The sequence below is a fragment of the Bidens hawaiensis genome, unplaced genomic scaffold (assembly GCF_021521415.1).
Source record: "Bidens hawaiensis isolate Kalapana, Puna unplaced genomic scaffold, B.hawaiensis_p1.1 tig00030670_1, whole genome shotgun sequence".
NCBI lineage: Eukaryota > Viridiplantae > Streptophyta > Magnoliopsida > Asterales > Asteraceae > Bidens > Bidens hawaiensis.
In genome coordinates, this window is record NW_027495123.1 from 33384 (window position 1) to 48182 (window position 14799).

The 14799-nt window shown below is 40.4% G+C and overlaps 1 protein-coding gene across 1 annotated transcript; it reads left to right on the top strand.

The window, feature by feature from the left end:
- The first annotated feature begins 7764 nt into the window (after positions 1-7764).
- LOC143580837 (NAC domain-containing protein 12-like) lies at positions 7765-9532 on the top strand. The gene is made up of 3 exons (XM_077063768.1): positions 7765-8261; positions 8352-8629; positions 8990-9532. The coding sequence occupies exons 1-3, from the start codon at positions 8012-8014 to the stop codon at positions 9530-9532; spliced, it is 1071 nt and encodes a 356-aa protein (XP_076919883.1). The 5' UTR covers positions 7765-8011.
- Positions 9533-14799: the final 5267 nt, after the last annotated feature.

Consider the following 14799-nt stretch of genomic DNA (forward strand, 5'->3'; position numbering starts at 1 on the left):
TTTTTCTTCTAACTGTTTTTCTGTTTATTTTCAGAGGGAAACAACTTGCAATCTCTTCTGCAACCGCATGAGAGCGGTGGTCCCGCTCGGCTGGGTACTCGTGCTCTTGATGAGAACGAGTTGCCCATCCTGGAACAAACGGCGGATAGGTTCGTGGAGGTCTACCCGCCGGGCCACGAGATTTTGAGCGCCACGCGGCCAGGTAAGGGATTCTTTAACCCTCGCCCTCTTCATGCTCAAACCTCTGCTGGAGTTTCCCTAATTTTATCATCTTCTGATGAGGGATCCGCAGATGGGCCTTTCTTCGTGAGGAAAAAGAAAGCTGCCGGCGTGAAGGGCAAGGCGAAGGTCGCCTCCACCGCCGATCAGGGAAATCGGTCCGACTCGGAGACCGAAAGCGAGGAGGCAGTGGGGAACCCTGGTGATGGTGAGACCACTGTTCCGGAGGTTGAGACAGCTGTCACCTCCGAGCAGCCCAGTACGACGACGGTGACCGGCGTGAAGAGGCCGGATCCATCGGGTTCGTCCCCGCCTGTCAGAACCTTCAAGCTCAAGAAAACTCGTAAGTATAAATTAATCTTACCCGCGATTCTTTCCGCCATTGTTTTTAATATTGTCTTCGTGCAGGCGTGGATGCAACCGCATTCCAGAGTGGAGCGGGAAGGAGCATCTCTGGACCCATGACGGTAGGTTTGGTCAATCTACCCGAGACGATGACCCAGGCGGCTGCGCCTGTTTGCAGTGTTGGTTCAGTTGCTCATCCCGTTGAGGCAACTGTTCCAATTGTGACGTCATCTCCGCCGGCTGTCAGTGCCATCTTTACTGCATCCTTCACTGAGCCGGCGGTGATTTTTTCTGCGGGCTCCTCCGCAGCGGCGGCCTCGGTTGTGAGTTCACCTCCAATGGTCTCTACCGCGGCGGCTTCCACCGTGCCTCCGGCACCGGCGACTACCTCGTCCCAGGCCGATTCATCAGGTATGTTCAGGGTTGGGGCTTCTAGCCAATCTCTGCCTCATTCCCATCTGCCTGACCTCTTGGATGGATATCCCTTAGGTTCGGGTGATGGGTTTGGCGGCTACCGGCCTGTTGTCGACCCTACAGGTGCGTAGGGTTATTTTGGCCTATTATCTTTTTTTTTCTTTATATATCATCTTTTTCTAACCGCTTTTTGTTTTTGCAGTTTCGGATTCCAATGAGGTGTATGTTCCACAGTGGAACATCCGCCGGGGAACAACCCTTCGAACGGCTGTGGACTGCGTCGAGTGGGCGCGTCACGCAGCCCCAAGTGGTGCGTTGGGGGAAGCCATGCCTAGCTACCAGGAGGGTAGGCTGACGAATGAGCTTCGGATTCTCTTTGCCCGGATGCAGCCACGCGTCGAGTTGCTTTGTCGTGAAAACGACAAGTTAAAGGCGGCGCGTAGCCAGGAAGTGGCTAAGGCGCGGGCTATTCGGGAGGAGAACAGGAGACTTGCCGCCATTGCTGCGGAGAAGGAAAAGGCCTTCAAGACCCTCGAGGTTGAAGTTCAGGCCCGGCTCGAGGCCCGTTCCAAGGCTACCCAAGCTGTTAACGAACAGCTTCGGTTGGCTAAGGAAACTGCGCGGAACGCGGCCGAGAGGGCCACCAAAGCTGAAGCCATTGCTGAGCCTCTGCGCGCCGAGAATGAGGAGCTTAAAGCCAAACTAGAGAGGCTCCAGCAGGCTCATGATGCCTTGGCCATGGAAGACGCCAAGAAGCTCCAAGAGATCTTGGACCAGAGGGGTATGCTTGACCACACTGAGCGTAAGCTGAAGGGCGTTGAAGAGGCTGCTGCTAAGGAAGTGTTGCTTGCCAACCTTAACAAAAATGAAGCCGAACGCGCCCGTGACCAAGCTCAAGCTGCCCTCCAGGAAGCTCTGATCACCAAGGAATGGCTTCTACGAGAAGCGTTGTCGCAGGTATGCGTAGCTTCATAATATCTTTACTCTTTTCTTTATACTTAGAAAAGTTTTTGATACATATATATTTTTTTTGTAGGTTGTGCATCGGATCTTCACGAACACATCTTATGACGATGCCATGAGCGAAGCCCTCAACGCTTCCCATGAGGATGGGGAAAAGGCTGGTTTCCTGCTTGGTCTGGGTTTGTTGAGAAGGGCATCCCGCCTTCCAACTTCCCTCTTTATGACGTGGACACTGAAGCTGCTTACGACCAAGCAGTGAACCAGTATGCTGCCTTCCTGCATCCGGTGGTGGAGAAGGTGAACGAAATTGCTGCTGCTGATGATGGGCTAACTATTCTCAAGGCTTTCCTTGAACCGCCACAGCCAACTGAGGGTGCGGGTTCGAGTGGGTTTGGAGGGAGTGGTCCTGAAGTTTGAACCTTGAGATCCATTCCCACCGTTAGGATATATTTACATTTCTGTAGGCGGGTAGATACCTGACCATTCTTGTAATGTTTGAAATGTTTGTGCGGGTAGGACCGTCACTTTCACTTTATGACTTGCTTTATAAACGTTATATGACTTGCTCATGCATATTATAGTTTAATTTGGCACTTGTTTTGCCTCATAAACAATTCGCTCGTGCATACTTTAGTTTAACTTAGCAATTTTCCAAGTGTTTTGAATAAGTTAACCTTTCTACGCGTGGTTGTCAATAAGTTAATGTTCAGTTTCCTCTATCATGATTGTGCGGGTAGGACCGTCACTTTCATTTAGTGGGATGACCAATCTTCACCTATAACTGACCTGCGTGAAGGTTTTCCTCATCTTTTCCTTAGAAATTTCTGCCGTTTTTTGTGTTTATGCGGGTTTTGCCGCCGTCCACACGCAACGACTTCCCCACTTATTTATGCGGTGAATACTGGCATATCAGTGTTTTGAATAAGTTAACCTTTCGACGCGCGGTTGTCAATAGGTTAATATTCAGTTTCCTCTATCATGATTGTGCGGGTAGGACCGTTACTTTCATTTAGTGGGATGACCAAACTTTACCTATAACTGACCTGCGTGAAGGTTTTCCTCATCTTTTCCTTAGAAATTTCTGCCGTTTTTTGTGTTTATGTGGGTTTTGCCGCCGTCCACACGCAACGACTTACTTCCCCACTTATTTATGCGGTGAATACCGGCATATCAGTGTGGTCAGATCATAAGTATAAATGTAAGACCATCAGCGTCAATGTGATAAGGAGAATCATTTCCATTAGAAGTGGCTCTAGGCCTTTTCTTTACAAGTTTGGAATTGATCTACATGCAGCCTGTGTAATTGAGCTCCCTTCCATGTTCTTTGGATGGGGGTGCCATCGAGCCTTTCGAGCCGATATGCACCTGGTTCGGAATCTCGTTGTTTACGCAGTATGTAGTCTCCAACATTGAAGCTGCAGTTTCATTCGTGTTTTCCCCAACTGGGGTTCTACACGCAATAGCCTGCTTAGCGTTCATTACGCCACGAGGTGTGTGAGTTTCCCATCTTTGACAAATGCTTCGACGACGTCCTTCAAGGCTACGCATTCCTCCGTGGTATGGCCTTTTGTCCTGTGGAAGTCACAGGATTTGCTCTGATCAGTGTTGTGACGCTGTCGGATTATTGGAGCCTTTGGCCATGGGAGCCTCTCGGTGGCAAATATTTCGGTGACGCTTTTGGTGAGTGGCGTCCATCTGGAGTTCCGGTTCGACGACTGCATGTTATCCCTTCCGCCTAACCGATGGTGCGAGCCGGATGAGGTGTCAAAGTTTACCCTTGACTGCCAAATACCAAGCTTCCTCCTTTTGTTTTGTCGGGCGGTAAGGACGTTGTTTTCTCTTGTTTTTTGAGTGTAGAGGTTTGTGCTCTGGGGAAGATCTCTACCCAGTTGCTTTTCCGTTTCCGCGAAGCGTTTAGCTGCTGTCATGATGGCATCCCATGTGGATGGCATGCCGTCTTTACCCGTCAATGCGCGGATAAGCTCTGGGTATTCGGCTCCTTGGATGAAAGCTGCGCGAACAAGATCCTCGCTTATGGTGCCCAGACTCAGCTTCTTTGAGTTGAAGCGAGTGATGAAGTCTAGTAAAGACTCATCTTCCTCTCGGATGCAGTTGAGGATCGTCCATTGCTCTTCGGTATACTTTCTTTGTTGACTGAAGTGTTGGCTGAACTTCTGTTGGAAGTCTGCCCAATCGTAGATGTGGTGGACCGATAGACGGTCAAACCACGCTCTGGCTGCCCCAACAAACGTCATTTGGAACATGTAACACCACGTGGGTTCCGTCCAATTGCTGACGGTTGCCCCCGCTATGAATCTGTTCAAATGATCGTCTGGGTCAGATATACCATCATATGTGCCTATGTTGGACATTTGTTTGGCACTTTTCGGGGCAATTGCTTCCGCAATGTCCCTTGCAAACTTGGACGTTCCCGCATTTGCAACAGTTGGTCTGAAGGTTTTAGAGAAGTCAAGAGGGTTTCCCCCCGCGTTTTTTGGTTTAAAGGTTTCTCCAAAATTCCTTCTGTGGAAATCCGCTTGTTTACGCTTCCCTTTCGCCCTATGGGGCGGGTTTGCGTCACTGTCAGATTTTTCCCAATCTTCATCATACTCGCACTCATTACTCATGTTGAGCTGTTGTCGAGTGCTTCCGAATTCGTCAGCCTGTTGGAGTGAACGTAAGCGTTCATCCAACTCAGCTTGGAATTCCTTCTGACGTGCTTCCGCCCACGCTTTAACCTGATCAAGTGTTTGGCGGGGAAGCCTCGTCTGTTGTCTCTCCAACTGGGTATCGGTGAATCCCAGTGAAGGATTGTTTACTGCACTTGCCCCGGCTTGGGTAACCGGGGTAGTGTTCGTAAAAATTGTGTAATCGCCGGTGTTCCCCCCAGTAGCTGGGGTTGTGGTTACCGGAGTTTCTTGGTCACTCGTTGGCCTTGGCAACGGAGTAACCTTAACTATCTTTCCAGAGGTATTGAAAAAACTAAAAAGTAGTTCTAGTTTTTATGCACGGATGGCGCCAATGAAGAAACACTAAGTGACCCCGGCAGATTACGGATAATCTTAGGGTCAAGTAGATGTTTCCCACGAGGGTTAGGTCCGGCAAAGATGGTTATTCTTCTGATGACCTGCAAAACAGACACCGTGAGCTCGTCACTGAGAAGGGGGGTACCTCCTTGTGACCACCCTCCGGCGTGAGAATCAGACTAGATTGCTCTGAATATAAGTGTGTATTAAGAGAAATAGCTATAGCAGATAAAATATGTGATGGTATAAGATAAGATATGATACCGTTCCAAGGTGTTGGAGTATTTATAGCCGAATGTAGGTTTCCAAGCAGGTACAGCCAGCTGTATAATATTCATTTTCTACCAACTGTGGGCTACGCACGTGCCATGCTGGTGGTTGGTGGGTAGGCAGCGGCTGATAGTGACATGGCCGGCTGTGTACTATTCCTTTTCCACCTACTGCAGGCTATGTACGTGCCACGACAAGGGTTGGTGAGTAGGCAGCGGCTGATAGTGACATTAAGTACTAGAGCGTGCTCCTCGTCGTACTGTTGTCAGTGAGCTGTCGCTGCTTTGGTCAGATCTTGTCTATTTTGTCCATACCTTGGCAGGTATAGTACAAAAGATCCTCCAGAAGCGTACGGACTGGCTCATTTGGGCGGGAGTATTCCCGGCTTGCTCATTCCTTCTTCAGGTGACATTACTGAATTATTGAGAGTTAGTGCCTTGTGCGTGTAGCCTTGCTATTAGTGCGGGTAGCCTTCCCTGATGGCTTGTATCCGCAGCTGCGGGAACAGGCGGGCTACTTCACCGTTGGGAGGCTTTTCCTGCGGGAACAGCTGGCGTACTGCGCGTAAGGTCTTCATCTCTCTGAGCGTGGTGGGTCCTGCGGAACCAGTTGGTCTTTGCGCAGACGTCCCTCTTCAAGGTGAGTCTTGCGGGTCCAACTGGGCTCTGCTGGGACCTACCTTTTCAATACTGGTTCAATATTTGATTCTTTGAGTGAGCATTGTACTTAACTTGATGACCTTTCACGTTATTAGGATTAAAGATCACGTGCTTTATTTTCTAGTTAATTAGTATTCTGGAATTATTTAATCAACAATTAAAAGTTGACAACAACAATATTATACAATCTTTTAAAAACTTTGTTCGAAACTTTTTTGTATATGAATGTCAGTCAACTTGAAATTACTCGATTTGAGATATACGATTTAAAAAAAATGGTTTTAACCCGCTAGCTAATTACCCAAACCCTGTCCGCCCTTCACAACTTCAAAAATACGTATTTCACGGTCAAATTCATATCATATACTTTTCTCTGTCCATTTGTTGCATTATTTGTTTGTAACAAACCAATTCATCGTATATCGCTTTTGCAATGGGTTTAGGTACGAATTTTGATAAGAAAATTTTTCTATGTTGTTACAAATTTTGTTCTAATTTTGTTATGATCTTTTATCCGAATTTCTTACTAAGGATTTTGTTAATTTGGTTTTACTATGGATTTTTTAAACTATTTTAAGTTACTATTTTTTAAAATACTTTTTCTTGACTTCGTTAGATGGCCGGTACTGTATATGTTCGAATTAATAAAACAAGATGGACAATGAAAGGTCAACTGTTGATAATTTGTGACGACTTTAGTGGTAAAATTAGTTGTAAAGTTTGGTTATGATTTGCCGTCGTTCATCTAGTTGTTACTGAATGATGAAAGCAGGATATTTCTTCAAACCCCATCATCATTTTCATCTTCAAAGTAATTATATCTTCACTTTAATTTGACCTTAATTACTATATTGTTTCTCTCTCTCCTCTTGGTTTCTTCTAACAGCATTTGGAAATATTCGTTGTATTTAAATAAGTTTTTCTGGGACGGGATTTCAACCGTCTATATAGATTATGGCTGTTACTTCTATCCAAACCCGAAATTCAACTCGAGAAAACCCATGCCCGAACCCGAACTAAGCCAACCCGACAAACCTGAACCCAAGAAAAGACAAATCCGAACCCGAATCGAAGTAATTCGGGTTGGTTCTTGGGTCCGAATTCTGGGTTTCGGGTCAACCCGAATAAACTTTTAGTTTTAAAACCAAATAATAATAAGCCTATATCGAATGTTGTCGTTTCAACTATTATGGATATACCATTTATTGTTTATTAATGTTTTCGCTTTATAACTAAAAGCAACTATAATCGAACACTCTAATCATGACATATCGAAGACGATTATATTAGTATTTTTTATTTTATTATGGCTAAACTTTGTAAAATTTACTCTTTTTTAGATTGTTTTATCATGTTATTTTTGTTTTGTTATGGGCTATTTACGTCACGAGTGAAAAAGAACATGTTAGCTTTTGTTATAGTGTTGAAGTTTTTTTAATCTTTGTTTGTTTTACAAAATGTTCGAAACTCGATTAACCTAACCCGAACTCCCAAACTCGAAAAAACCATGAGAGATTTGATTTGGGTTTCGGATCTAGAATTTGAACTTTGAAACACGAATAACTTTGAGACACGAATAACCCGACCCGAAAAACCCGAAACCCTAAAAACTAACCAGAAGAACACCCCTAATACATATTTTGATGCTCTAGATCTGACTCACTTAGGAACACCATCAAGGAGGAAACACACCAATGTGAGAAAACCAAATTGAGCAAGTTTCGATCATGAGATTGCAAGGATGCCAAGCCTTAACCGTCATCCTCATGCCATACGTAAAAAAGATGAAAACTATAGAGTTGTGAGGGATTTTGAGGTCCAAAGTCATTGTCTAGATATAAGCATTTCCCACATACTTATAATTATTTATGTGTGGTGCATGCTGTTGTGTTTAGTTCATTTGTTGTTTTCAAACTAGAGATCGACCCTACATGGTTATCATTTATCAACTCTTTCTTGTTAGTGATAGTGTTCTCACAACACCCCATAAATCAAAACTAATGGTCATTTACTATTTGCAATTTCCAAATGGTGGTTATCATGGCACTATCCCATAACATCCTCTTTTAACCCTTTTGTCTACATATATATATTCATGTCATTACAACTATCTTCATGCACACACATCTTATAATTAGTTTGATTAATCATATCTCTAAGCGATTAATATCTATGTCAAAAGAAGGAATCAATCTATCTATGAACGTAAATGGTCAGTCGAAAGTGCCTCCAGGGTTTCGGTTCCACCCGACAGAAGAGGAGCTTCTTGATTATTACTTAAGGAAGAAGCTTGCGTACGAAAAAATCGATCTTGATGTTATTCGAGAGGTTGATCTTAATAAGCTTGAACCCTGGGACATCCAAGGTATTTAATTTCTTCATTATGTAAAACTTATTATCAAGATTTTGATAATTTTTTAGGGAATCAAATTGAGGTTAAATTTTGTTTATGTAGATAAATGCAACATTGGCTCCACTCCACAAAATGATTGGTACTTTTTCAGTCACAAAGACAAGAAATATCCGACAGGGACCAGAACAAATCGTGCCACTACTGCTGGTTTCTGGAAAGCCACGGGGCGGGATAAGGTTATACATAGTAGTCTTCAAAGAATCGGTATGAGGAAGACCTTGGTGTTTTACAAAGGGAGAGCACCTCATGGCCAGAAATCTGATTGGATTATGCATGAATATAGGCTTGATGATAATATTATTCCCGCCCAAGATTCAACTGTAAGTTCCCAAAATACCAAGACAATCAATTTAACCAAAAATAGTCAAACTCGGAAAATTATTGGTTAAAACGGCTGTTTGAACAATAACAGACGGGTTTTCAGTCAATCGGGGGGGGGGGGGGGGGTTCAAACTTTGAATATTATTAGTCGGAATGACTATTTTGACCAATATCCAAACAGTTTCTGATCATAGACAGTCAAAGTTTGGAAAAAAAATTGTCAAAACGGTCCAAACTCTATCCTGACGGTCATTTAAAACGACCCATTATCAAACATCATAAACTTACTTTAGTTAGTGATGTGTTTGTGATCAAGAAATGACGTTTAATTTGTGTTAGAACATATGCTTATTATTCAGGATTCTAGCTTGTGTGATTGTGCACATGATGAAGGATGGGTTGTATGCCGAGTGTTCAAGAAGAAAAACTACCACAAATCCTTCGAGATTCTGCATAGATCATCATGTGGCACAACGGACACAAGAGCACAGTTTCAATCCTTAACCAAAGATGGTGTTCTTGAACAATTACTCGCGTACATGGATAACAGCCGGTCTTGCAAGCAAGAAACTGAGAGTTCCATTTGTATCCAAGAAGATATGCAACAACTTATGAACCCTGTCAACGACCTATTTGTTAACCTCCCTGCGCTTAACAGTCCCACAATGACTAAATCCCCTCCTGTGAGCTCAACCACATATGATCAGTGTAGTAATTGGGCGGATGTAGACAAGTTTGTCGCGTCCCAGCTCGATGGCCAGATGGAGGAAGCCAAACACGATGAGAACTTGTGTTTCTCGGTTGACAATGATGTGGCAGATCCTTCGGGGCTTAACGAGGTAGATATTTGGAGCCTAGCTAGTGGATCATCGCTTGATCCGCTCTATCAATTATCGGTATAATGTTTATATGTTTTAAGGATGCTACCATCTATATCCTTGCATACAAAAGCATAAGTTATATATGTTTAAGTTGCTGGAATTGAAATCATAAATTTCAAGGACTTGATTAAGGAAGCTAGGGGAGGAGTGAGTAATAACTAATAAGTAATAACCACATCATCTAGATTTGTATGTAACTGTGATGTGTCATTTATTAGCTAAAAGCATCTTGTAGTTAGGGTAATCACATCTTATTACTTGTATCATAACATCCTTTTAATTGGAGGAAAAATTTAGAGTTTTAATCTTTTCATATAATTTGACATAAAGATAGAGATTTAAGTTTTCACATATTTAGGGACTCCCTTTTAATTTCCTGTAAATGTAAATTGAAGAAAGAGATGGCTTGAGATATTGTAAGTAGCGGTTTAGGATTGAATAAAGATAGAACTGAGAAATGTAATGTTTATTTAATCAATTAAGATTGCAATCATTTACATTAATATAAAACGCAAACGGGTAACAACTGTGTAATCAATTCTTTTGTGACAAAAATAAGTCTTTTAGAAACAAGTATCCATACATATATGTGTATATGCACATGTATACATGTTATGGAAAACATAAATGAATATGTTGAAAAGGGTGGTTCTAAACTGGACGAGTAAACGTTAATGCGATTTAAAATAGAAACAACTAATATTAAATTGGACAGCTACACAAAAAAATGAGTAGTTGAAATAAACAAATAGACAATCGATCACATGCAAGTTTTATAATCTTACTAATATATTAAAGCAACATAATTCTCTCTACATGTCCTTATTCTAGCTTATCCACATAAAATTTCATGTAATCACATTTCCATATCAATAATTTCCACATATTCACAATTATTTTTAATCCACTAAATTAAAATAAGCATTCCAATTTAATTCAATTAATTCTACAATTAAATCTATTTATTCAAATTAATACAATTAACTCCATGATTAAGTCTATTTATTCTAATTAATAACCACCTTTTCAATGATTTAATTTACTCTTGAGGAAAAAAGAAGAGCCGATAAATGGTGATCAAGCCGAATGTTCTTTAAGTTTTATTTATTTATTAAGAAATGACATGAAAAATGCTATAAAAATATAGATATCTCTGAAAATTATTTATAAAAAACACTCTAAAAGAAAAAAGAAAAAAACTTCTTTAGAACAATTAAGAACATTTAAAAAAAAAATAAAGTTGTTTACAAAGAGATTTTCGAAAACTTAATGTGATACAGTTTAAAGTTGGTATGTATTTGTAAACTTAGTTTTCAATTAATATTACAAAATCTTTTACTAATATGTGTTTTTTTATTTTTTTCAGGTCTAATGGTTCATTTATACTATATTATTTCTTATTCATTGCATTGTTTATTTATAAAGTATTTTCTTTTTATGTTATAGATATAGTTTAACATCTTTTGTAACATCTGAGGGTAAAAAATTTATGTCAAATATTTGTGTTGACTGAATGCGTAGTTTATATTTTATATTGTTTGTTGATATGTTTTCCATCCGTGTGTAACACGGGTTATTATCCTAGTTAAAATAAAAGCGTGAAAAGGGTTCCGAAGTCAACCGAATAATCTTTGAATATTAATGGTTAAGACATCCAACTTATTAAGAAGTTTTCAACAACATTCAATGAAGTCTATGACAACTTTATGCTCATCTTAAATTGAATCACCCCATCCCTTTTTACATGTATCAATTAAGCCTTGTAATATTTGTTGTGTAATTAGATTTTTGTGTAAAGACTAAGATTACATCAGTGTGCTTGTATATAGAGGTGGGCAAATAAACCGGTTAAGCGAACTAACCCGAAATTTGAATCGAAACCGAACGAGTTTGAAACCCGATTATGTAGAAACCGGGTTGGAACCGATTGAAACCATATGTTAGAAACTGGTTTGTAATTTTATCCACCAAAACCGGTTCCAAACCAGTTAACCGTATCGAAACCGACAAAAAACGGTCAAAACCCGAACCAAAACCGATCAAAACCCGAATCGAAACCAATCATAACCTGGTCAAGAAACCGGTTTTAACTCAAACCAAAACCAATCAGAAACTGGTTTTGATTTTGGTTGACCAAACTGTTGGCTCAGACTTGATGATCTTTGATAACAAAAGAATTAATATGATAATATGATGAACAAGATGATATGAATGACACTTTAATTCAAACTTGAACTTGTATTGAATGAATGAAACATCCTGATTGTTGCTCTATTTGTAGATTACATGAACCAGCCATAAAATGACATGTGTACATGGAAGTTATAAACTTTCCATTTGATAATTCTAGATCCCAGACTCTACAACATCTATTAAAACATGACTAAACATAGTTTTGACTATTTACAATATGCTCTATACTTCTGACTTCTGATGACGCGTGATTAATACTACATTCACCACCTTAATTATGATCATCTTCTTCAAGATCTGCATACAGGAACGCTGGTTCCTCGTCTTCATCCCGAACCAAATTCACTTTTTCTCTTTCTTCCAAGTTTGGACATTCACTCATGTAATGCCCAAGTTTATTGCATTTGTAACACCTTACGTGGCCATTGTCCTGCTGCATTCCACTATCGCCTCGACTTTTCCCTGACATCCGACCTTTCAGTCGTCCATGTCCAAAGTCCTCTCGATTTGAGTTTCTACAACCGCAATGCTCACACTTCTGGTGTTTACCCTTCCATTTTCCGTTTACCCCACTGAATAGTAACTTACTAGACACATCTTCCTCCTCAATCTTCTTCTTTGTACGTTCCTTGAAAGCCTTTAATCTCCCAACGCTTCTTGAAATGGCATAGTATTAAGATCCACAAACTGTTCAATTGATGCAACAATTTGAACAAACTTTTCTGGTACAGAACCCAAAAGTTTTCGAACCAATATTTTCTCATTCATTGTATGCCCAAGACTGCTTGCTTGTGTTGCAACCTGACTGATCTTTCCTACATAGACATCGAGTGAATCACCAATATTCATCTTCAGAGATTCAAACTCCGACTCGAGTGTCTCAATACGCGCCTCCTTAACCCTATCGACTCCAACACGTCGAACCTTTAATGCTTCTCAAATTTCTTCCGCTGAAGTAAGATTAGCAATTTGCAATACCAAATTTTCAGGAATTGCTTGGTATAGTGATGCAATTATTGTGTTATTCTTTTTCTCATCGATTTCAGTCCCTGCTTTTGGTTCAATCGTCTCCCATATTCCATGGACATTAAAAAGCACTTATAATTTTTACCGCCCAACTGGTATAATTTGTCTTGTTAGGGATCGGGCACAGGAAAGTCATTGATGTCCCTCCATCCTTCGTTGTTGCAACTTCCTTATCTTTCGACTGAACCATCTTCCGTGTCTTCTTCCCTATTCTGGCAAACTTTTCTTCCCTCGAGTACTAATCTGGTTAACTTTTATTTAACCCAAATAAAATAACCCCACTGATTATACTTGTACAGTCCTTTCGAAAACAAAACCTGGTTCTTTGATCCATTGGTTTTGATCAATCCCACCTTGCGTTGAAAGTCAATCCCGCTCGCGTTGAAAGTAAATCTCGCATCTTGCGTTGACAATCAATCCCTCTTTCCTTCGTTAACAATCAATCTCACCTTCTCTGCGTTGATCTTGATCAATCTCGTTGTGTTGATAGTCAATCCCGCTCCTACGTTGACAATCAATCTCGCCTTCTCTGCGTTGATCTTTAATCCCCTAACCAAAAACTCTGAACCGTTGTTTTCCTTCTTTAACTAAATTTTTCCTTGTTTTGTAATATCGTTTTCTACTTGATAGAAAAACACATAACAACAAACTAATTTTTCCTTGATTTGCTGGTCACCACGTCGCCGGAAACACCACCGTCGAACTTTAATTGTTCAAACTGATTATCAAATCACAAAACCCTGACGCTCTGATACCAATGTTGGCCCAGACTTGATGATCTTTGATAACAAAAGAATTGATATGATAATATGATGAACAAGATGATATGAACAACACTTTGATTCAAACTTGAACTTGTATTGAATGAATTAAACATCCTGATTGTTGCCCTATTTATAGATTATATGAACCAATCATAAAATGACATGTGTACATGGAAGTTATAAACTTTTCATTTGACACTTCTAGACCTTAGACTTTACAACATCTATTAAAACATAACTAACATAGTTTTGACTATTTACAATATGACCCCTATACTTCTGACTTCTGATGATGCGTGATTAATACTACACAAACCGAACCGGTTCAACTCAAACCTTTTGAGCTTTAAACCGGTTTATGCACCTCTACTTATATAGATACGGTGTTATAACCTATTATATATTTGTCTGTAGTATCCGATTAGCCAATTTACAAGTTTGTTTAAGGATCTTTGTTTCGGTTATCCCATTATTTTTTGATATACTTGCATTCCATTTTTTTTTTCTTAATGAGATTTGAACTCAATACAAATTTAAGGGTGTTAAGATATATCTTAGACAAATCATACATCGTGAATAATTAATGCTATAAGGATTGTCCCACCTCAATCGATGCGTTTGGGTGCATTGGCTATAGATAAAAGAACTCTACAGTTAAATGTGATTGAATGAAAGCAAACTATAACGGGCAACCTCCTAAATCGTGTTTTCATAAGAAGAAATAAATGTGAAGCTCCTCGTGAGGAAGAAACCACTATGGATTAATGTATTTTTTTATTATTATTTAAGATGTTGAAGGAAGACGGTGAGTCTCAAGAGCGTGTTTGTGACATATTTGGTAAATCTAACATGACAACATCGTTATGTAATGTCTAGATAACAGATACTCAACTATTACGTCTCGCTACGAAACTCTCGTTACTCGTTAAGAGTACCGATAATGCATATACGTTTCCCAACAACTACAATCATTTTCTTAATTTGACAAATTAATCATGGCTAGCATCGAAATACTAGGAAGCAATGCATGTGTGTAGGCCAGGCCTAGAAAACCAAAGTTGGTTGGTGCAACTAGGGGTGTTCTTCAGGTTATTTATTTGGGTTTCGGATTGTTTGGATCGGGTTGTTCAGGTTTGAGCTCAAAAAAAATTGACCCAAGAACCGACCCAAATAAGTTCGGTTTGTCCGGGTTTCGGGTTGAACGGGTCGGGTTAATTTGGGTTGGGTTTCAGGTTTAACAAATTAAAAAAATATATCCACCTTTGACAATATCATAAATTAAAAAACCGTATTCCAAGTCGTTAT